At 46.7% G+C, this 24639-nt stretch overlaps 1 protein-coding gene across 1 annotated transcript; it reads left to right on the top strand.

Moving 5' to 3' along the window:
• Window positions 1–15117: 15117 nt before the first annotated feature.
• On the top strand, window positions 15118–18639 carry LOC138364691 (DNA-directed RNA polymerase II subunit RPB1-like). The gene is made up of 2 exons (XM_069324672.1): window positions 15118–15205; window positions 17528–18639. The coding sequence occupies exons 1-2, from the start codon at window positions 15118–15120 to the stop codon at window positions 18637–18639; spliced, it is 1200 nt and encodes a 399-aa protein (XP_069180773.1).
• Window positions 18640–24639: the final 6000 nt, after the last annotated feature.

Raw genomic sequence — 24639 nt, 5'->3', positions numbered from 1 at the left:
TAGCATTCGTACCGTAAATTCTAAGAGCTGTGCCATAAAAGCCATGATAGTCACACAAACACACGAAATCACCAAAAAGTTTAACATCCTCTCATGAAGTTCTAAGTGAAAAGAACAAACACAGTCCAGACTTACTCAGTAATTCACAAATGCAAAAGTCGGAAACATAAGTTCCCGAAGAAAGAAGAGAACTTTTTGAGCACCTGAGAGCAGGCGAGTCAGATATGAGTCTGGTTATGGGAAGATACCTTAAGGCGAGGCAGATGTAAGATCTGGGGTCCCAGCCTGTCCTCATCAACAAAGGCCAATTGTTCTTTAATCTAACCGCCAAACCTCCACTTGTTTATGAATGTAAAATACTTTATTACACACAGAAATCACAATAACGTGATGCATTAAATGAACAAATCCACAAGGGCCGTGACGAGGATTCGAACCTCCGTTCGAGAGCATCCCAAACGCTGCCTTAATCGACTGAGCTACGACATGGTAGAAGACTTTGCAACCATTCAAACTTTGATAATATTAACAAGAGTTAATCAAATGCATCTCATGCCGTAAGACCTTAATAAAATTGTAAAAAAAAAAAAGAACTTTTGGAGAATTCATATTCCAACTTCCTTCTCAAGTGAAGGAAAACGAAAGAAAAATATAAAAGATTCGCGCTTCAATCCTTAATCTCACCCTTCCTGTCACATTCAATAATTTATCCCTACAAGAAAGACTGTTGCCCAAGTCATTCACATGACCGGGGTATTGACCGGTGTATCAGCGTAGTACCCCTCGCTCCTCAACCTTCTCCCCAGCAACGTACATATTTAATGATCACAAACTGGACAGGAAGGTGAAGAGGCATTACCCCGGCAGTATGTCACTGTCCCCCTGGAGGATGGCAGCCAGGAGCCAGTGCTGGGAAGGCTAGCCAGGGCCAGTGCTGGGAAGGCAGCCAGGGGCCAGTGCTGGGAAGGCAGCCAGGAGCCAGTGCTGGGAAGGCAGCCAGGAGCCAGTGCTGGGAAGGCTAGCCAGGGCCAGTGCTGGGAAGGCAGCCAGGGGCCAGTGCTGGGAAGGCTAGCCAGGGCCAGTGCTGGGAAGGCAGCCAGGGCCAGTGCTGGGAAGGCTAGCCAGGACCAGTGCTGGGAAGGCTAGCCAGGGCCAGGGCTGGGAAGGCAGCCAGGACCAGTGCTGGGAAGGCAGCCAGGGCCAGTGCTGGGAAGGCTAGCCAAGACCAGTGCTGGGAAGGCTAGCCAGGGCCAGTGCTGGGAAGGCAGCCAGGACCAGTGCTGGGAAGGCTAGCCAGGGCCAGTGCTGGGAAGGCAGCCAGGGCCAGTGCTGGGAAGGCAGCCAGGGCCAGTGCTGGGAAGGCAGCCAGGACCAGTGCTGGGAAGGCAGCCAGGAGCCAGTGCTGGGAAGGCTAGCCAGGGCCAGTGCTGGGAAGGCAGCCAGGAGCCAGTGCTGGGAAGGCTAGCCAGGGCCAGTGCTGGGAAGGCAGCCAGGGGCCAGTGCTGGGAAGGCTAGCCAGGGCCAGTGCTGGGAAGGCAGCCAGGACCAGTGCTGGGAAGGCAGCCAGGGCCAGTGCTGGGAAGGCAGCCAGGACCAGTGCTGGGAAGGCAGCCAGGGCCAGTGCTGGGAAGGCTAGCCAGGGCCAGTGCTGGGAAGGCTAGCCAGGGCCAGTGCTGGGAAGGCAGCCAGGACGAGTGCTGGGAAGGCAGCCAGGACGAGTGCTGGGAAGGCAGCCAGTGCTCCTTAATAAAGCAGATCACCCCGTGAGACTCTGCTGGTTCTCTACTGCCACTTTAGCGTCAAGTGTTCAGCTCCGAGTTATTAGGATCTTGTGCAATATGATCAATATGTTGATGGCCTCAAACGTTATTTTTGGCTCCTTCAGGTTTATAATTCATTCCATGGGACAACACCCTCTCTCTCTCTCGGGGTCTGTTACAGTAAACAACTGTAAATGGGACAACGCCCTCTAACAAAGCGTACCTTTGACTTAAAGAAAAATGTGGTGGTGATGTCCTGCCTTTCCTGCCCGAAACGCTTTGCGTAATAGTGGCTTTAGGCATTGTATGTACTAGCTCTATCTATAAATCTATCCAATTTTGTAAAATCTCTTGTATGTATGTACCTTACCTGAACAAACATTATTATTATTATTATTATTATGTGTATAAATCTATGGTGCGGCCCCATTTGGATCACTGTATCCGAACATGGAGACCTCATCTTCAGAAGGACTTAGCTGTTCTGGAGAAAGTGCAACACCGGGCAACAAAAGTCATTCTACAGCTAAGTCATCTCTCGTATCAGGAAGTGTTGAGGGCCAAAGGGCTAACGACACTGCAAACCAGGCATGACAGGGCGGATCTCATTGAAACTTTTAAAATACTAAACAGTTCGAACGACAATGAACCAGACAATTTCTTCACATGTAACACAAACAAGGAGCAACGGGTACAAGCTCAACAAGTCACAATTTAGGACTGAGCAAGAGATGCTTGTTCATCCACTGGGTTATTAACCCATGGAACTGCCTACCCGCCGAAGCCGTAACTGCCTAAACTGGCTATGATTAAAATCCAACTGGAAAAGATTATCAAGGCAAATGGGGGGGGGGGTGGGAGGTACCTTTGACAAGCCGCCGGCTTCCTGTACTCGTTGAGACCACTAGAGTGTTAGTGGTCCTCAGGTTAATTCGGGAATTCAAATTCTTTTACAATGTACCTAATTATTACATTCTGCCCGAAACGCGGCGCGTACTAGTGGCTTTACAAGAATATAATCATTGTGCTCTGTATCTCTATGAATGTATCCTCACAATCCCAATGTACCTTCTTGTATATACTGTATACATAAATAAATAAATAAATAAATAAATAAATAAATTTGTTGCTAGCTTAAAGATCTGCCCGAAACGCTATGCATAGTAAGGGCTTTGTATGAATGTACAAATGTAAATGTAACACTCAACCACCAATGTACGTACGTTCACAACCCGATGTACTTTCTTGTATGTATATAAATAAATAAATAAATAAAATAAATATAATAAATAAGTAAGGAAAACCATATTGCATTAATATCATAATATATTTATAGTTACCCATCTTCATTTAGAGAATTTTTTTAATTTTGCATTAAAGAAAACTGTATTTTAGGATAGACAAAACTACTTTAAATTTACCCCCTCGTGTTCATGAATCTTCAGAATATATTTATATAATTATATATTTATTTATTTGTATATATATAAGAAGGTAGAATGGACTATAAAAGTACATATATTGGTGATTAAGTTGGACATTCTTGCAAAGCCAATAATGTGCATAGAGTTTCCGGCAGGTCCTAAATAAAAACTAGAAGGATAACTAGTTAATATTGAATAACAAATGCAATAATAAATAGACAGTATTAGCATTTGAACCTAACATAATTACTACATCAACATAAAGTGGTGATAGAGTAAACTATACGGGTGTAGTTGCTGTAAGATACTAGGTGAGTTAGAAGCACAAGGTGGTTACTATGAAGATCAAATTATAGGTGCTTGAACAAATCCCCAAGGGCCGTGACGAGGATTCGAACTTGTGTCCGGGAGCATCCCAGACACTGCCTTAATTGACTGAGCTACGACAGGGTAAAAATTAAGGGATTAAGGCAGTGTCTGGGATGCTCCCGGACGCAGGTTCGAATCCTCGTCACGGCCCTTGTGGATCTGTTCATTTGATGCATCACGTTAGTGTGATCTCTGTGTGTATTGGTGCTTCATTGTTCTACTTTGGAATAGAGTATAGGTTGGACAATTTGTTTAATTCATTAAGGAGCGAGTTCCACATATTGGACCTTTTACTTCCATGGAATGTTTGTGTAGATATAGTCCGAGTCTGGGAATATCAAGGACATATTATATTTCTTTCTTTTGTGATGTTCATGGGGTTCTATTACATCCTGAATTTACCTGAGAGCCACTAACACTCTAGTGGCCTCGACGAGGAAAGAAAGCCGGCGGCTTGTCAAATGTCCCCCCCCCCACCCATTTCTACAAGTATTCAGGGATATGACTTTGTAAATGTAAATAGCACACGAAAATGTACAGAGAGTGCATAGGTTTAGCATGTTAGGGACTTATAGAGAGGGCTTGTGTGTTATCTTAAGACAGATTTTGTTATAATTCTGACAGCTGATTTTTGCTGGGTGATGAAGTCCTTGAGGTAACTTGCAGTGGTTGAACCCCCATGTACAGATACCGTACGTTAGATATAGTTAACGAGTAGTATAATGAAAGAAGAGCAGAGCGGTGGAACATAATATCTGACTTTTGAGAGAATACCAACAGTTGTAGAGACTTGGTTGCATGTGAGTATTGAAGTCTCATAATACAGGCTAATGAACTTTCCCTCATTCTTACTATTAACACTGACATATGGTGGGAAGAGTTGCTTCCAAATAAAACATAGAAGGTCTTAACTACGTTTACTGCTGGTTGACATCAGTGAGAGGACATTTTAACTCTCTATTAACAATGTTAGAGTGTGTAGCTTGGGGCTTGGAAAGATGCAGGTAGCATCATCAGTAAATAATGTCGGCGTAAGTTTAGCGTAGGTTTATCCATTGTATACTTGTCAGCATCCGGCGATGTCCGCATCTGTCTCGCTCTTTCCCATCTGTCTATCTATCCATCTACCTATCCATCTATTTATCTGTTTATCCGTCTGTCCATCCATCTACCCATCCATCAATATATACAACCATCTATCCGGTCACCTATTCACCTGTCTACTCATCTTTGTTCATCTATCCATCGATCTACCCGTCAATCTACCCCATCTATCTATCCACCTATCTATCCATCCATCTATCTATCAGTCCATCTTTCCATCCATCTATTAACTGGCTCTGTCTCTGCATCTCTCCATGATAGATGTGCGGGTGGTCGTCGGTAAGAAGAGCTTACCGTACTGAAATACTTAAACTAATAATTACACCATTTGTCTGAGAAATGGAGGCGGCTTGAGAGCCCTCTGACGCCGAGACATGTGAGTAAGGGCAAATTATCAACATCAAGAAGTTTCTATTCATTTCCCCGAGCTTAGTGAATAATGGTGTGTATTATAATGTGAAAAAAAAATGGTTTTGAAAATATTTAGCTGTGTAGATGGCGAGCAGTGACAAAAAAATTCGTCGTGTGGGTCTGAATGTGGATCCTGGCACGCTGTTTCATTCTGAATTTTGGGCGACTCCGACCAGTCTATGTTCATCCCGTTCCCCAGACCATTCCCTCTGCAAATTTGGGTTAGGCAAACCCCCAAACGTGTGCCCTACGACTTACGACATGCACTCAGACGAACAAACGGTCAGACAAACAGAGACATTCTTAAAGAAAAGATATCCGTCACTGCACACATGGTAATGCAAACATACGTTTAAGTAATATATATATATTCCTGAAACTTATGTATAATTCTGAGCATCAAACTGGTTCTCATGGAGTGTTTCTTTGACCCAACCAGCACTCACAACCCCCTCCTCCTCAAATGGAGGACCCAACCAGCACTCAGAATGAGAGAGAGAGAGAGAGAGGGGGGGGGGGGTGCTTGAGAGAAAGGGGAAGGGAAGGAGTGTCAGGAGGATGTGGGGTGAGAAAGGGAAAGCGAGCTAGGGAAGGGGTGAGAAAGAGAAAGGGAGTGGGTGAGAAAGGAAAGGGAAGGAGAGAGGGTCAGGAGGGAGTAGGGGAGAAATGGGAAGGGAGGGAGGGTCAGGAGGGAGTGGGGGAGAAAGAGGGAGGGAGGGAGGGAGGGAGTGGGTGAGAAATGGGAAGGGAGGGAGGGTCAGGAGGGAGTGGGGGAGAAAGGGGAAGAGAAGGAGAAGGTTGCTCAAGTTATCACCAAGGGAAAGGATGACCAACCAGTTTTTGCGTCAGATAATCTCTGGGAGCACCTGGGGGCGATGTCGGAGGTCAGGAGAGCTGGGGAGGAGGGGCGGGGACACGGAGGTAGTGGAGGAGAGTGTCTAGAATGGAAGAGAGAGAAGGGGAGGAGCTGGAAGAGGTTTAAAGGACTCCTAACCTACATTCGCTTGGCCGTGCGACATCATCTCTAATGGCGACCTTGTCAATCCTCCGCTGCGCTCTCATCTTCACACGTGAACTGTGAATTGAACCAGAGATGACCAGATCAGGCACACGTCACCTCTCATGACCAGAGTAACCCGACAACATCATCTCACATAAGAAACGACAAAACAGCACAGTTTGCTAAATCACGGCCCCGTTAAGTACCTGTTTACACGAGGTTGATCCCGAGTATGGCTGGAGGAGGAGGGCGGAGCTGCCTGCCACCAGGTCACTGTGTTTACTTCAGCATGTCTTGACCGGCCTTAACATTATATGTCTGGTGTTTACTGCGCTTCCTGCAGACTGGCTCCTGGTTCTACACCCGCTGACTTGACGGCTCAGGCACACCCACACTCCTAGTGTATCCTGTAGCAACACCCAATATATATATATATATATATATATATATATATATATATATATATATATATATATATATATATATATATATATATATATATATATATATATATATATATCTGAAAACTCAACCAGAAGTGACTCGAACCCATACTCCCAGAAGCAACGCATCTGGTATGTACAAGACGCCTTAATCCACTTGACCATCACGACCGGACATAATGAGGTGATAGCCGAGGCTATTTGAACCACCCCACCGCCGGCACTCGGATAGTTATCTTGGGCATAGCATTTTACCAAATCACCTCATTCTTTGGGGCAACACGTGAGGAACACAAATGCGAACAAGCCTGAATGGTCCCCAGGACATATGCAACTGAAAACTCACACCCCAGAAGTGACTCGAACCCATACTCCCAGAAGCAACGCATCTGGTATGTACAAGACGCCTTAATCCACTTGACCATCACGACCGGACATAATGAGGTGATAGCCGAGGCTATTTGAACCACCCCACCGCCGGCACTCGGATAGTTATCTTGGGCATAGCATTTTACCAAATCATTATGGCCTCATTATGTCCGGTCGTGATGGTCAAGTGGATTAAGGCGTCTTGTACATACCAGATGCGTTGCTTCTGGGAGTATGGGTTCGAGTCACTTCTGGGGTGTGAGTTTTCAGTTGCATATGTCCTGGGGACCATTCAGGCTTGTTCGCATTTGTGTTCCTCACGTGTTGCCCCAAAGAATGAGGTGATTTGGTAAAATGCTATGCCCAAGATAACTATCCGAGTGCCGGCGGTGGGGTGGTTCAAATAGCCTCGGCTATCACCTCATTATGTCCGGTCGTGATGGTCAAGTGGATTAAGGCGTCTTGTACATACCAGATGCGTTGCTTCTGGGAGTATGGGTTCGAGTCACTTCTGGGGTGTGAGTTTTCAGTTGCATATGTCCTGGGGACCATTCAGGCTTGTTCGCATATATATATATATGTATATATATATATATATATATATATATATATATATATATATATATATATATATATATATATGTTTATATATATATATATATATATATATATATATATATATATATATATATATATATATATATATATATATATATATATATAAAACCGAAAACTCCACACCACCCCAGAAGGATTCGAACCTAGACAGTCAGCAACACTATGCACTTTAGCGTATCCAGTACTTTACCCACTAGACCACAACAGACTGTACAAAAATGTTGGAAGTCTTGAGACTTTTACCCAACACCCGACAGCACTCTGTGGTCAACTTGGGCACAGATTCATCTAATCTTGTTGAATAGCTCACTGACTTGTGTTTAATAATTGTGTAACTAGCGTATAAGATTGTTATTTGTTTAGCTAAACGAACTAGGGAGTTCAGTTCCTGAATCGATTATCTACCTCTGTAACCCTTTACACCACCGTCCACGGGGTGGGTATGGGGTGCATAATAATCAAAGAAATTCACTTGTGTTATTGATGTTCATGGTGAGATCTCATACCTCACTGTGGGTTACATAACATCACTACCCACTGTGTTTACAACCTTTTAGCCAGTCTTGGGTGGACTAGTGTACCAAAGTTGGTAGGTGATCTGTGCTTAGTGACATCTAGCTGCTATGACTTATGCTGTGTGTTAATTAACTTCTTTGTTATTTGGTTGTATGTATAGACAGCTTTGTGTAAATAAGAAGTTGTGACATGTAGGTAAGTTCGCCCCAGTAAACTGGTGAAGTTTACTTAGACTTTCACTCTACCCTAGACATATTACCACTGAATAATTTAAGGCAATGTGGCTCATTGATTTATGAGGGAAAGTTTTATTTCACGAGCCTTGCTGTAGCTCATGACACAACAGTGGACACACACACATCAGGAATCTGTACATCAGTTGATTGGCAGTTAAGAGGCGGGACCAAAGAGCTAGAACTCAACCCCCAACTAGGTGCGTACATGATAACGAGGCCCAGAAGTATCTGTGGTGGAAACTTATGGTGTAACAGGCTTCTGGTGAGCTGGCTCTTGTGCGTCCTGGTGAGCTGGCTCTTGTGTGTCCTGGTGAGCTGGCTCCTATAGGGGAGCACACGAGAGCTGGGTGTGTGTGGGCGTGACACAGCAGATGAAGGTGTAGGTGAGAGAACAAACACTTGTGTCTGTGGAGCCTCATCCCGAGTGTTTCTGGTATTGCCTCACTGTAGACTTAACTATAATGGACACTCAGAATAGTCAACCGAAGCTGAGGTTGCTAACAAAGTGTACCTTGCAAAATATAACGGAATATGCTTTCCCCCTCTGGCGCAAAAGCCGTCCAGGAAGCCTAGTCATCCAAAAAAGCTTAAAAAATCCAAAAATTACTCATACAAGGCAGCTCCTATTTATATCCATCCTATCTCATTCATATATATGTCTAACCTACGCAAGAATCAATCAAGGGAATCTACTTCTTTGTCTCTTAAATCAAAAATAGCCGGATGAAAAACACATTAAAGTTGCATCAGGAACGTTTGGCCCCGACGTTGAACAAGATGTGGCGCCAAGGCCAACCACCTGATTCAGGGGGGAAACAGGTGGCTATTTTACCTGTAATTTACCACCTCTGATGATTGGTAACTCCACCTTGTGTTTAAATATATATTTACGAACCTGCAAGACTTGAACCGGTCGAGAAAGGTTATCTGTTGACCTTTGCGTAATACTTTCGGTAAAAGTGTAAGCGTCCGTGTCGAGGGTTGAGACAAGGGCGGGAAGGACGCAAGTTTCTGTTTTTGTAGTGGATGGGACGAGGCTTCTTATGTGTCTATTGTGGTGAGGTGTATTGTGGCCAGGTGTATTGTGGTGAGGTGTATTGTAGTGAGGTGTATTGTGGTGAGGTGTATTATGGTGAGGTGTATTGTAGTGAGGTGTATTCTGGTCAGGTGTATTGTGGTCAGGTGTATTGTGGTCAGGTGTATTGTGGTGAGGTGTATTGTGGCCAGGTGTATTGTGGCCAGGTGTATTGTGGTGAGGTGTATTGTGGCCAGGTGTATTGTGGTGAGGTGTATTGTGGCCAGGTGTATTGTGGCCAGGTGTATTGTGGTGAGGTGTATTGTGGCCAGGTGTAGTGTGGTGAGGTGTATTATGGTGAGGTGTATTGTGGTGAGGTGTATTGTGGTGAGGTGTATTGTAGTGAGGTGTATTGTGGTGAGGTGTATTGTGGCCAGGTGTATTGTGGTGAGGTGTATTGTGGTGAGGTGTATTGTGGTGAGGTGTATTGTGGTGAGGTGTATTGTGGCCAGGTGTATTGTGGTGAGGTGTATTGTGGTGAGGTGTATTGTGGTGAGGTGTATTGTGGTGAGGTGTATTGTGGTGAGGTGTATTGTGGTGAGGTGTATTGTAGTGAGGTGTATTGTGGTGAGGTGTATTGTGGTGAGGTGTATTGTGGTGAGGTGTATTCGGTATCTGTCCCAGGGGTCCCGGTCTCAGTCCACGGACACTTTATGTTTGTCCACTTCGGATCTTGGTACCTGACTTGTCCTTTTTCAGGTGAAGTTAGCTCCATTCTTGGGGCTGCATAGTCAAGAAAGGGTCTCACATAGGTTATATATATATATATATATATATATATATATATATATATATATATATATATATATATATATATATATATATAACTGAAAACTCACACCCCAGAAGTGACTCGAACCCATACTCCCAGAAGCAACGCAACTGGTATGTACAAGACGCCTTAATCCACTTGACCATCACGACCGGACATAATGAGGTGATAGCCTAAGCTATTTGAACCACCCCACCGCCGGCACTCGGATAGTAATCTTGGGCATAGCATTTTACCAAATCACCTCATTCTTTGGGGCACACGTGAGGAACACAAATGCGAACAAATGCGCATATATATATATATATATATATATATATATATATATATATATATATATATATATATATATATATATATATATATGGCTGTCAAGGCTCTTCTCCGCACTTCTGAAGGTTGGACGGAGATTTAGCATTTGGTATGAGACTTCATGAGACGTTATTGTGTTGTTGGAACCGAAGGCTTGTTCCGTTCTTGTGAAAAATTCTTTCTTCCAGGTCTTTTTTTCTTTGCTGCTTCGTCCTGTACTCCTGTACAGGTCTTTTCACTCCTGCTGAAGTCCTCGTAACCTCCTTGGAAACACAAACCAAAACTGTCTCTATTTTCCGCTTGTTACAACTTGTAATAAAGGTGTTACATCTTGGCTTAACGGGTTTATGGCGTATTAGAACGTTGTTACAACTTGCTATATTGGTTGTTATAACTGGTTAGGTGTTAAAACTTGTTCGAACGTTGTACCAACGTCATAGTTTCTGTGTGTGTTTGGCGGGCTTGTGTTTGTGTGTGTAATTACCTAAGTGTAGTTACAGGATGAGAGCTACGCTTGTGGTGTCCCGTCTTCCCAGCACTCTTTGTCACAGTAATTAGTTTCAAAGCGTTATTTGTGTGTCTTAACCTAGTTGTGCTTGCGGGGATAGAGCTCTGCTCTTTCGGCCCGACTCTCAACTGTCAATCAACTGTTACTAAGTACTATTTTTTTCCACACACACACACACACCCAGGAAGCAGCCCGTAAACTCTGTCTAAGTCCCAGGTACCTAATTACTGCTAGGTAACATGGGGCATCAGGGTGAAAGAAACTGCACATTTGTCTCTGCCGGCGCCGGGAATCGAACCCGGGCCACAGGATTATGAGTGCTGCGCGCTGTCCACTCAGCTACCAGACCCTTTAGGGTCTGCGTGTGCGTGTGTGTGTGTGTGTGACACTATAGGTAGAGAGAGAGAGGGAAAAGTAAGTGATCATGAAGGGTGATCTTGCCTAATTAGGTGCCTCTTTGTACCAGTTCATCCCTGCTTTCCTCTCTCCCCCCCCCCTCCCCTGCCCACCCGAACTTTGTTCACTCTCCCTTGTGACTCTCCTCCACCCCCCCCCCCCCTGCTGCGTTACCTGCTGCGTTACCCTAGAAGCGACGCATCATTCACCTGCCGCACCTGAGCCTAATACGCGCCCCTCACCTGTAGACAGACAGGTGAGGCTCCAGCTTCCCACCTTGGGTGACGCCACATTACCCAAGGACGAGTCCATCTGGCAGAAAGGGAACCAGACCTTCCCCGGCCACCCCACCGGAGAGGGGCTCCTGCCTCCCCCACCACCACCTCTCCCCCACCACCTCCTCTCCCCCGCCACCTCCTCTCCCCCACCACCTCCTCTCCCCCACCACCACCTCTCCCCCGCCACCTCCTCTCCCCCACCACCACCACCTCTCCCCCGCCACCTCCTCTCCCCCGCCACCTCCTCTCCCCCACCACCTCCTCTCCCCCGCCACCTCCTCTCCCCCACCACCACCTCTCCCCCGCCACCTCCTCTCCCCCAACATTCCCTTCACACATCTCCTTCACCTCCTACTTACGATAACCAATATTATACGCCAGGAATTATATGAACATGTTTGCTAATGACGCTAAGGTGCGGGTAACAGCTTCTCCTCCATATCTACCTACCCAGGCTTTGCGCCCTCTAGGTAGGCGCAACTCCATAGTCTTCCGTGACTGAAGGTTGCCTACTACTACTAAGTTACGAGGGAAGATAAGAAACTTCGACGATTGTCAGTGGGTTTAGGCTTAGTATGCACCAGCTCTATCTAGAAATCCAACATTACGTTCGTAATTCATTTTGAAACTGTGTACTTTTACCCGAATAAACATTATCTTATGAACAAATCCGCAAGGTTCATAGCTTCGAACCCTCATCACAGCCCTTGTGGATTTGTTCAGTTGATATATCACGCTATTGTGATTTCTGTGTGTAACATTATCTTAGCTTATGTCCTCCAAGAATAAGCAGCTGGACAACGTAAGTGTATGGAGCAACACTTGGCAAATAGAATTTAATGTGAATAAATGCCATCTTACGGAATGTGGAATAGGAGAACATAGACCCAACACAACCTATAGATTATGTGAAAAACTTTTTAAAAATTTGATAAAGAGATCTAGGGGTGGTTCTAGATAGAAACTATCACCTGACATAAAGAAAATTGTGCGAAGAGCCTATGCTACGCTTTCCAATTTCAGAATTTGCTTTTAAATACATGGATGGCGAAATACTAAAGAAATTGTTCACGACTTTTGTTAGACCAAAGCTGGAATATGCAGCGGTTGTGTGGTGCCCATATCTTAAGAAGCACATCAACAAACTGGAAAAGGTGCAAAGACATGCCACTAAGTGGCTCCCAGAACTGAAGGACAAGAGCTACGAGGAGAGGTTAGAGGCATTAAATATACCAAAACTAGAAGACAGAAGAAAAAGAGGCGATATGATCACTACGTACAAAATAGAAACGGGAATCGACAAAAATTGATAGGGAAGAATTCCTGAGACCCGGAACGTCAAGAACAAGAGGTCATAGATTCAAAGTAATTAAACAAAGCTGCCGAAGAAATATAAGAAAATTCACTTTCGCAAACAGACTTGTTAAGTGAGAAAGTGGTGGAGGCCAAAACCGTCAACAGCTTCAGTATTATAGGACAAAGAGTACTGGGAAGACGGGACACCACGAGCGTAGCTCTCATCCTGTAACTACACTTAAGTAATTACGTAAGACCAGTCGTGCAGACCTTATCTTATGAACCACTTACCGGATAAGTCAACTTGAGAACCACATATAAAGATGTACGGTTGGCATGCTTCTAAAAACTGTCTATATATTATTGCTTCTATATATTACTGCTTCTATATATATTATTCGTCTGTCTCTAACAGACGAATAAGATGTAGATGCTTCGTTAAGAGTGACGTTGAGAATAATGACAAAAATATCCAATACAAAAAAGTCTTACCGACATAAGTCACAGACCCGAAACCGGAAGCATAAAACATTATGATGAATGACGCGGAGAGACATTTATACATATTGAGAAACAGGCGCCCCACACGACTACATAGAGAGGACTTGATAGAGACATACAAAGTACTCACCATATACCTAAAGAATTAAAAAAAAAGAAGAGACAAGTTTGGAATTATCGGCCAAAGCCCAAAACGGAAAGTAAATATAAATGAGGCCATCTTGTATAAGCAGGTACTGCTATAGCATATGAACGGCAGGAGAATAGAGTGAACCAGAGACAATATTTAAGACAAACTGTGTAGGTCGGGAGTCTGCGAGTTATACAGCTGGGGAAACTAGGACCAGGAGCTGAGACGTGACTCCTGAGGCACCATTAGGTTTGTAATTGGGGGCCCCAGCACCACCACGGGGCCCCTGAGAGTGTGTCCAGGGGTCCCAGCACCACCACGGGGCCCCTGAGAGTGTGTCCAGGGGTCCCAGCACCACCACGGGGCCCCTGAGAGTGTGCCCAGGGGCCCAGCACCACCACGGGGCCTCTAAGAGTGTGTCCAGGGGTCCCAGCACCCCCACGGGGCCCCTGAGAGTGTGTCCAGGGGTCCCAGCACCACCACAGGGCCCCTGAGAGTGTGTCCAGGGGTCCCAGCACCACCACGGGGCCCCTGAGAGTGTGTCCAGGGGTCCCAGCACCACCACGGGGCCCCTGAGAGTGTGTCCAGGGGTCCCAGCACCACCACGGGGCCTCTGAGAGTGTGTCCAGGGGTCCCAGCACCACCACGGGACCCCTGAGAGTGTGTCCAGGGGTCCCAGCACCACCACGGGGCCCCTGAGAGTGTGTCCAGGGGTCCCAGCACCACCACGGGGCCCCTGAGAGTGTGTCCAGGGGCCCCAACACCACCACGGGGCCCCTGAGAGTGTGTCCAGGGGTCCCAGCACCACCACGGGGCCCCTGAGAGTGTGTCCAGGGGTCCCAGCACCACCACGCCCCCCTCCACCCTCCTGTATTCCACAGTTATGGACCAATGCCGCGGTGTTTACTTTCCCGCCGGAAAGGGTGGGTGAGCAGCAGCTGGGGGTGAAGATGGGAAGGGAGGGTGACGGAGTGCCTCCTCCAGGACTCCGCCCGAACTTCTTACTCGTCACTTAAGTAACCCTCGTCTCTGACACACACACACACACACACACACACACACACACACACACACACACACACACACACACACACACACAAGTGTGTGGTCCCTAAGAGCCAAAGCTCAACCCCCGCAAGCACAATTAGGTGAGTACACACACACACACACACACACACACACACACACACACACACACACACACACACACACACACACACACACGTAGAACATCCGAAGCGGAAGAACTTTGTAACACATCAGCATAGGTTTAGAGATGGCAAATCATGCCTAACAGGTTTACTTGAGTTCTATGACCAGGCAACAAAAATCAGGCAAGAGAGAGAGAGAGGGCTGGGCAGACTGCATATTTCTGGACTGCCAGAAAGCTTTTGAAACAGTACCACATAAGAGACTAGTGCACAAACTGGAGATGCAGGCAGGAGTGAAAAGGAAGGTATTCCACTGGATAAGGGAGTACCTAAGCAACAGGACACAGCGAGTCAACGTGAGGGGGCGAGGTCTCGGAGTGGCGGGGAGTCACCAGTGGAGTCCCACAGGGATCAGTCCTTGAACCTGTACTGTTTCTGATATACGCAAATGATCTCCCAGAAGGAATTGACTTTGTTCCTCTCGATGTTTGCTGATGGCGTAAAAAATATGAGGAAGATCAAGACAGAGGAAGATAGTATGAGGCTACAACATTACCTAGATAAACTGAAGGAATGGTCCGACAAATGGCTACTAAGGTTCAACCCAGGTAAGTGTAAGGTAATGAAACTAGGAGGAGGACTAGGTATCCAGTCACTGGATACCGAATGGGAGATTAAGTCCTTCACGAAACGGAAAGAGAGAAAAATCTTGGAGTTGATATCACGCCAAACCTGTCTCCCGAAGCCCACATCAAAAGAATAACATCAGCGGCCTATGCGAGGCTGGCTAACATCAAAACAGCCTTCAGGAACCTGTGTAAGGAATCCTTCAGAACCTTGTATACCACATATGCAAGACCAATCCTGGAGTATGCAGCCCCAGCATGGAGCCCATATCTACTCAAGCACAAGACTAAGCTGAAAAAATTCCAGAGGTATGCCACTAGGCTAGTACCACAACTAAGAGGCAGGAGTTATGAGGACTACGTGACTACGTGACTGCATCTCACGTCGCTGGAAGACAGAAGAGCTAGGGGAGACATGATCACCACATACAAAATTCTCAGGGGAATTGACAGAGTGGACAAGGATGCATTATTTAGTACGTGTGGTACACGCACAAGAGGACACAGGTGGAAGCTAAGTACCCAAATGAACCACAGAGACACTAGAAAGAACTTTTTCAGTGTCAGAGTAGTTAATAAATGGAATGTACTAGGAAGTGATGTGGTGGAGGCTGACTCCATACACAGTTTCATATGTAGATATGAGCCCAGTAAGCTCAGGAATCTGTACATCAGTTGATTGACAGTTGAGAAGCGGGACCAAAGAGCCTGATCTCAAACCCCTCCCTCCCCCTCACAACCACAACTAGGTGAGTACACGTGGGGTCTGGTAGCTGAGTGGACAGCGAGGAAGACTCGTAATTCTGTGGCCCGGACTCGATTCCCGGACCAAGGCAGAAACAAATGGGCAAAGTTTCTTTCACCCTGATGCCCCTGTTACCTAGCAGTAAAAAGGTACCTGGGTGTTAGACAGCTGTTACGGAGCTGCTTCCTGTGTGTGTGTGTGTGTGTGTGTGTGTGTGTGTGCGTGTGTGTGTGTGTGTGTGTGTGTGTGTGTGCGTGTGTGTGTGTGTGTGTGTGTGTGCGTGTGTGCGTGTGCGTGTGCGTGTGTGTGTGTGTGTGTGTCAACCCCGGCAAGCACAACTAGGTGAATACAAACACACTCACGGCCTTTCACTCTGCCTTTATCTTACTCTATCTTAACCTGTCAGATACAAATGTCTGACAGAGGAGATAGATAATGAGGAGAGACACAGATGAGTATATATACCTGGTTGAACAGAGCAGTAAAAGGGAGAAGTAGTGCTGAGAAAGGAAGGGAGAGTGCTTCTTGTTCAGTACAAATGACTGAGGAATCCCACTTGTGGAGTTCTCGGTACAAAATATTTACTCCCTGTGCTTTTAACACAAACATCTGCTGGTCCACAAGCTGCTCTAGGCTCTAGGTATACTAGGCTCAGGAAGCTGCTCTAGGCTCTAGGGGTACTAGGCTCAGGAAGCTGCTCTAGGCTCTAGGTATACTAGGCTCAGGAAGCTGCTCTAGGCTCTAGGTATACTAGGCTCAGGAAGCTGCTCTAGGCTCTAGGTATACTAGGCTCAGGAAGCTGCTCTAGGCTCTAGGTATACTAGGCTCAGGAAGCTGCTCTAGGCTCTAGGTATACTAGGCTCAGGAAGCTGCTCTAGGCTCTAGGTATACTAGGCTCAGGAAGCTGCTCTAGTATGATTTACTTATCTGTAGTGACAAATTACCAAAATTGTGGTATCAGAAGTTGCTGCTATATCAATGAACTTGCCTGAGGGGAAAATATCAGAATAAGGAACACATCAGAAGTTGGCCCATGTCCCCTCAAAGTTATTCACCTGAGCTGACTTGTGCTTCAGATACTCCATCGAGCTCTCCACTATTATGTTACTGGGTAATTTGTTCCATACATCAACTCCCCTCCCACCATTCCCAAACCAGTATTTACCCAGGTCTTTCCTGAATCTAAACTTTTTTTTTTTTGAGATATATACAAGAGTTGTTACATTCTTGTACAGCCACTAGTACGTGTAGCGTTTCGGGCAGGTCCCTGGAATACGATCCCCGCCGCGAAGAATCGTTGTTACAACCAAGTACACATTTTACTGTTGAATTAAACAGAGGCTACAGTTAAGGATTTGCGCCCAGTAAATCCTCCCCGGCCAGGATACGAACCCATGACAAAGCGCTCGCGGAACGCCAGGCGAGTGTCTTACCACTACACAACGGAGACTGGTATTCGACTTATTCGATTTATATCCATTGTCAAGAGTACACGTCACACTGTCAAGAGTACACCCCACACTGTCAAGAGTACACCCCACACTGTCAAGAGTACACGTCACACTGTCAAGAGTACACCCCACACTGTCAAGAGTACACCCCACACTGTCAAGAGTACACGTCACACTGTCAAGAGTACACCCCACACTGTCAAGAGTACACGTCACACTGTCAAGAGTACACCCCACACTGTCAAGAGTACACCCCACACTGTCAAGAGTACACCCCACACTGTCAAGAGTACACCCCACACTGTCAAGAGTACACCCCACACTGTCAAGAGTACACCCCACACTGTCAAGAGTACACCCCACACTGTCAAGAGTACACCCCACACTGTCAAGAGTACACCCCACACTGTCAAGAGTACACCCCACACTGTCAAGAGTACACCCCACACTGTCAAGAGTACACCCCACACTGTCAAGAGTACACCCCACACTGTCAAGAGTACACCCCACACTGTCAAGAGTACACCCCACACTGTCAAGAGTACACCCCACACTGTCAAGAGTACACCCCACACTGTCAAGAGTACACCCCACACTGTCAAGAGTACACCCCACACTGTCAAGAGTACACCCCACACTGTCAAGAGTACACCCCACACTGTCAAGAGTACACCCCACACTGTCAAGAGTACACCCCACACTGTCAAGAGTACACCCCACACTGTCAAGAGTACACGTCACACTGTCAAGAGTACACGTCACACTGTCAAGAGTACACCCCACACTGTCAAGAGTACACGTCACACTGTCAAGAGTACACGTCACACTGTCAAGAGTACACCCCACACTGTCAAGAGTACACGTCACACTGTCAAGAGTACACGTCACACTGTCAAGAGTACACCCCACACTGTCAAGAGTACACCCCACACTGTCAAGAGTACACGTCACACTGTCAAGAGTACACGTCACACTGTCAAGAGTACACCCCACACTGTCAAGAGTACACCCCACACTGTCAAGAGTACACCCCACACTGTCAAGAGTACACCCCACACTGTCAAGAGTACACCCCACACTGTCAAGAGTACACCCCACACTGTCAAGAGTACACCTCACACTGTCAAGATTACACGCTACACTGTTAAGAGCAGACTGCATTTTCTTGGACTGTCAGAAACCCTTTGTTACAGTACCCCATAACAGGCTGTTCAAAAGTTGGAGCAACAGGCAGGAGTATAAGGTAAGGTGCTCCAGTGGATAAAAGAGAATCTAAGCAACAGGAAACAGCGAGTAACTGTTAAGGGAGGGGGGAAGGGAGAGACATCAGAGTGGCGAGATGTCACCAGCGGAGTCACATAGGGCTCTGTACTTGGACCCATCTTGTTTCTTGTATAGGTAAATGATCTTCCAGAGGGTATAGTCTCATTCCTCTCAATGTTTGCTGATGATGCAAAAATTATGAGAAGAATCAAGACGGATGAAAATAAACAGAGACTACATAACGACATGGACAAACTGAGGGAATGAGCTAGAAATTGTTTACTAAAATTTAACTCGGGAAAGTGTAAAGTAGTGAAATTATGTGAAGGGAGCAGAAGGCCGAACACAAGATACCATCTGGGAGGTGATATCCTGCAAGAGACAAATAGAGAGAAAGATCTGGGGGTTGATATCACACCAAACCTGTCCCCAGAAGCCCACATCAAAAGGACATCATCAGCGGCATATGTTAGACTGGCTAACTTAAGAACTGCTTTTAGAAACTTGTGTAAGGAATTATTCAGGACCTTGTATACCACTTACGTCAGACCAATTCTGGAGTATGCAACTCCAGCCTGGAGTCCATACATAGTTAAACACGCGACAAATAGAAGATTTAGAGGTATACCACCAGACTAGTCCCAGAACTGAGAGGTACGAGGAAAGGCTCGGGGAATTAAAGTCAGTTGGTAATTAAACCTTACTTCCCTGGAAGACCGAAGAGTAAGGGGAGACATAATTACCACCTACAAAATTCTCAGAGGAATTGACAGGGTGGACAAAGACAAACTATTTAGCATGGGTGTAACACGAACAAGGGGACACAGGTGGAAACTTAGTTCTATGATGAGCCACAGAGACATTAGAAAGAATTTGTTGAATATCAAAGTATTTAACAAATGGAATACATTAGGCAGTGATGTGGTGGAGGCTGACTCCATACACAGGTTCAGATGTAAATATGATAGAGCCCAGTAGGCTCCAGAATCTGTACACCAGTTGATTGACAGTTGAGAGGCGGGACCAAAGAGCCAGAGCTCAACCCCCGCAAGCACAAATAGGAGTGTACTCAGACGAGCTCATTGTGATTAAGACTAAAAGTGGTCAGCGTCTTACTGGAGAGGCGGCGTGTACTGCCCTCCAGGCCACACACTGTCCCTTTGTCCTGCTTTACAGTAGGATATAATCCCCCCATTCAATTACCTAAGACCCGACACGTCAGCAGCGGTCAGTACCTCGCAAGACTTACAGTTCGTTGGAGCGTGTCATTATGTTTGTTCTGTATGTTAACTGCGAGTGAGTAAAAGCTTGCTGTTAAATGTTCATTGATCAAGCTGGCCGCTCCGACACCTCTTACCCAAGCCTTTCCCTACCTTCACTCGGGTGATGGAGGCCGGGAGGGAGAGGGAGGAGCCGGCGGTGGCTGAGGAGGAGGAAGAAGAGAGAGGTAGAGGTGTAGGGTGGGAGGGGGAGGGATATCCGGCAGAATGCTAAATCTACAAACGCGTCTCTCTCATAGAAACCGGTTTCAGAGGCCGGGATGTTAGGGCTACCATTGTTATTTATGTTCCTGGAACCCGCCTTGCCTGGTGCCTCTCCTGGTGTCCGCGGGGCTGCCTCGTGTGCTCCCCTGTAAGGCAACACACACGCTCGTGAGGGCAGCGCTGCGCGGGTGACAGTCGCCTCTCGCTGCTCATATCTTTAATACACAAAGTGTTGAAGAATTCCCTGGTAAATTAATACAGACAAAATGAACGAGGCGTTCAAAACTAGTCTGCTCCTCCTATCAGCATTGACTACTGATAAATACTTAAAACACTTCAAGGCAGCACAGTTGTGGTCTTTTGACGCTGGTCGCATCTCACGCGAGTTAAGGAGTTGCATAATAAAGATTGGAGGAGCCGCAGTCCTGGCGTCACGGTCGGCGGCGGGAAGGGAGGTCGGGACGCAGGCAGCTCCGTCCTCAACCCGACTCCTAACACAACGTCGCATTCTGACGTACACTTTACCTAAGGCCAAAAATATTCGTACTTGAAAATGGTAGCGGTTCGCGAAATTGACATTCTGTCCCATTTTCTGTTTTGGGTCCTCTGGTAGGTTAGGATATGGGCCACATTAGTACGACAGTTTCTTGACGTTGGGGAACCTTAGGAGGCCGGGCTGACTTCCTAGTGGCCAGCCAGCCAAGGAGGACAAGGAGCAACATACATTACTGTGAACATGTACATCAGGAAACTAGCCAACGGGAGCCGGTCGGCCGAGCGGACAGCACACTGGACTTGTGATCCTGTGGTCCCGGGTTCGATCCCGGGCGCCGGCGAGAAACATTGGGCAGAGTTTCTTTCACCCTATGCCCCTGTTACCTAGCAGTAAATAGGTACCTGGGTGTTAGTCAGCTGTCACGGGCTGCTTCCCGGGGGTGGAGGCCTGGTCGAGGACCGGGCCGCGGGGACACTAAAAGCCCCGAAATCATCTCAAGATAACCTCAAGATAACCTCAAGATAGCCACGTTACCTGCAAACATGTGGAGATAAGATGTTGGGTTGATAGTGTACAGATTACCATAAGCTCTCCCTTTCAAATAAAGAAAGGGAGAACACATGGTGCGACATTAAATCCATCTTGGAGTTCTCAATTCTCCAAACTATTAATAAATAAATTATATTACAATGATACGACATAAAAAATGTTTTTGTTTGGTTGTGCATCTGTTTGGTTACTGGCATCGTCTCGACGGGTTTACGGTGGTAATGCAGGCGATGAGTCACAAGAACGTGGCAAGTCGATTCTCAATTGACTTGAGAATGGTCCAGGACGGACCGAAACGTCGTCGTCCCTTCACCTTCTAGCGTGTGGTCTGGTCAACGTACGTTGGTAATTCTCGGCCACGAAGACTTATAGTTACCGACACGTATGTAGTGTTGCACCAGCAGTTAAGGTCTGTGATCGTCTAATGTTACCTGTAAACCACTAAACTATCCCGAGTCAACACTTGGCCACGGAGAGCAGTAGCGGCGGTTTCTGCCGTGGCGCCTCGCACATAACTGTGAAAACTTCAGTACACTTGTAGACCATTGTCAGACACACTAAGGTACCTGCACTATTTATACCATTATAATTGTCCTGTACACAATCGGGCATTAATATTACAATATCCAGTATCAATAAATCACTTTGACTAATCACTTCTTTCTATTATCCATCAGAAGCGGTGACATTTTTCATTTAAACTTATTGTATTTCCGGCACGGCAAGGTACGGCCCGGCTCCGCACGCCGGTACGGCATGGCCCAGCACGACATAGCCCGGCCCGGTCTGGCACTCACTGACCATACATAATGACTAGACACTGACCACCAGTCCTCAGGCTATGGTGAACCAAGGGGCGGCCTACCAACCACACCCTGTAACTGAAGTTACAGCCCCGCTCCTGTGACAGGTAAGTCCACTACGGGCTCACCATAGCCCGTGCTACTTGAAACTTTTGTTCAGAGTAGCTGAATCTAAAACAACAACAACAACATCACAACAGATGACGTTCGAACATTTCTCGAACGGTGCTTTTCTGACGTTCTCTGTTCGAATCTCATCTGTTGTGAGCCCAGCCTGCCTTATATATTGTGTATATATAGGCATAGGTTAGGTTAGGTGTTTAGGTTCTGTTGGCGATTATTTGTATTTGTAGTACGTGGGTGAAGCATTTATAGCGTTGTGGTTCGAACAAAATTCGTCAGTGAAGCACTTGTTCCGGAAGTGTTCGAACGTCAGCAGTTGTGAGTCGTGTGTAAACCGCTTTTCATTCATAAACAGGGGGTTTGGCGGGTGCATGGAATCACTTTTGGATCTTTGTTTGGAGGACGGGCTGTTTATAAAATTGTGATTCGAACCGAGGACGTGAGCGAAGCCCTTGTTCCGGAAGTGTTCGGACGTCATCAGTTGTGAGTCATGTGTAAACCGCTTTTCATTCATAAACAGGGAGTTTGGCGGCTGGATTAACGAGCTTGGATCTTGGTATGCGAGAACGGGTTGTGCTATAAATGCTCCAACCATTCAAAAAGAATTAATAAAAATAAAAAACTTATCGCAGCCTCGCCTCCTAGACGAGGTACTCCAGCGCCCTCGTCCTTCAAGACGAGATACTCCAGCGCCCTCGTCCTTCAAGACGAGGTACTCCAGCGTCCTCGTCCTTCAAGACGAGGTACTCCAGCGTCCTCGTCCTTCAAGACGAGGTACTCCAGCGCCCTCGTCCTTCAAGACGAGGTACTCCAGCGCCCTCGTCCTTCAAGACGAGGTACTCCAGCGCCCTCGTCCTTCAAGACGAGGTACTCCAGCGTCCTCGTCCTTCAAGACGAGGTACTCCAGCCCCCTCGTCCTTCAAGACGAGGTACTCCAGCCCCCTCGTCCTTCAAGACGAGGAGATTCCAGATTCGAAATTACAACAGACGACTCACAAATTGGATAAGTTTAGATTTAGGAAAGACTTGGGTAAATACTGGTTCGGGAACAGGGTTGTTGATTTGTGGAACCAATTACCGCGTAACGTGGTGGAGATGGGGTCCCTAGATTGTTTCAAGAGTAGCTTGGACATTTATATGAGTGGGATTGGGTGGTTGTAAATAGGAGCTGCCTCATATGGGCTGGTATACCTTCCGCGGTTGTTTTTGTTCTTATGTTCTTATCTAAAGGCGGGCCCGAGAACTAACGTCCGATCTTGCCACACTCAAGATGGACCCTTTTAATGAATTAGAGAGATTGATTGATAAAGATTAAGCCACCCAAGAGGTGGCACGGGCATGAATAGCCCGAAAGTGGTGGCCCTTTTGAGCCATTACCAGTATCAAGAGCTGATACTGGAGATCTGTGGAGGCGCGACTGCACCCTGCGTGACGGGAGATGTCTCCCGTGAATTATTAGAGAGATGCTTTGTTGTATAACTTGTATGGTAATGAGAGGTGAGAGTGGGTCACTCTATGGTAATGAGAGGTGAGAGTGGGTCACTCTATGGTAATGAGAGGTGAGAGTGGGTCACTCTATGGTAATGAGAGGTGAGAGTGGGTCACTCTGCTTGACCAGACCCACATTTCCGGGTCTTCCCTGGCTAATTGTGTATTCCTCAATGCAGTTAACTGGACGTGCGTTGACCCGCGATTGTTCTCCAGCGTGTTCTCACAGGTACAATATAGCCATGGTGGTTACATGTTGACCCGCGATTGTTCTCCAGCGTGTTCTCACAGGTACAATATAGCCATGGTCATTACATTGTGGATTCTGAGGATGTTACGTTCTTGTTCTGGGCGTCGTTAAGGAGTCGCTGCACGGGTTGGGTAGCGGCGGGTCGGTCACCTTGCTACACTCCTGCTCCTCTGCCGCCGGAAAACAGCTTCTCCGATGAAGATGGAGAAGCGTCGTCGCTAACGTCGTCGCCGTCGTCTCGTGGGTGACTGTTAGCGCCGGTGGAGGAACACTTTCCTTCTTGATGACAGAATAATAATTCCCTCAGTGAACCCCGATTAGCGATGCGGGGAGGGTAGGGGGGGGGGGGGAGGACATTGTTTTGTTCTTGGTGTCCGTTGTTCTTATCTTGTTGTTGTTAGCAGGTGTGTGTGTGTGTGTGTGTGTGTGTGTGTGTGTGTGTGTGCTTTCACCTGGTGTTGACGCTGAATGAGAAAAACAAGTGAACACGGAGAAGGTAAGTCCGGGCACGTCTGATCGAGGCGGCTTGACCTATTGCCACTGTCTCTTTGTTTTCGACTCACAATCAGGGTTTCGGGGTTCGATTCCCGGACGGGACAAACAGATAACAGGTCTTAATAGCCCTCCTGTAGATAGCACTAATAGCCCTCCTGTAGATAGCACTAATAGCCCTCCTGTAGATAGCACTAATA

The sequence above is a fragment of the Procambarus clarkii genome, chromosome 14 (genome assembly GCF_040958095.1).
Source record: "Procambarus clarkii isolate CNS0578487 chromosome 14, FALCON_Pclarkii_2.0, whole genome shotgun sequence".
NCBI classification, from domain to species: Eukaryota; Metazoa; Arthropoda; class Malacostraca; order Decapoda; family Cambaridae; genus Procambarus; species Procambarus clarkii.
The sequence above is the reverse complement of the archived record's forward strand: the minus strand, read 5'-3'. Positions and strand labels throughout refer to the sequence as shown.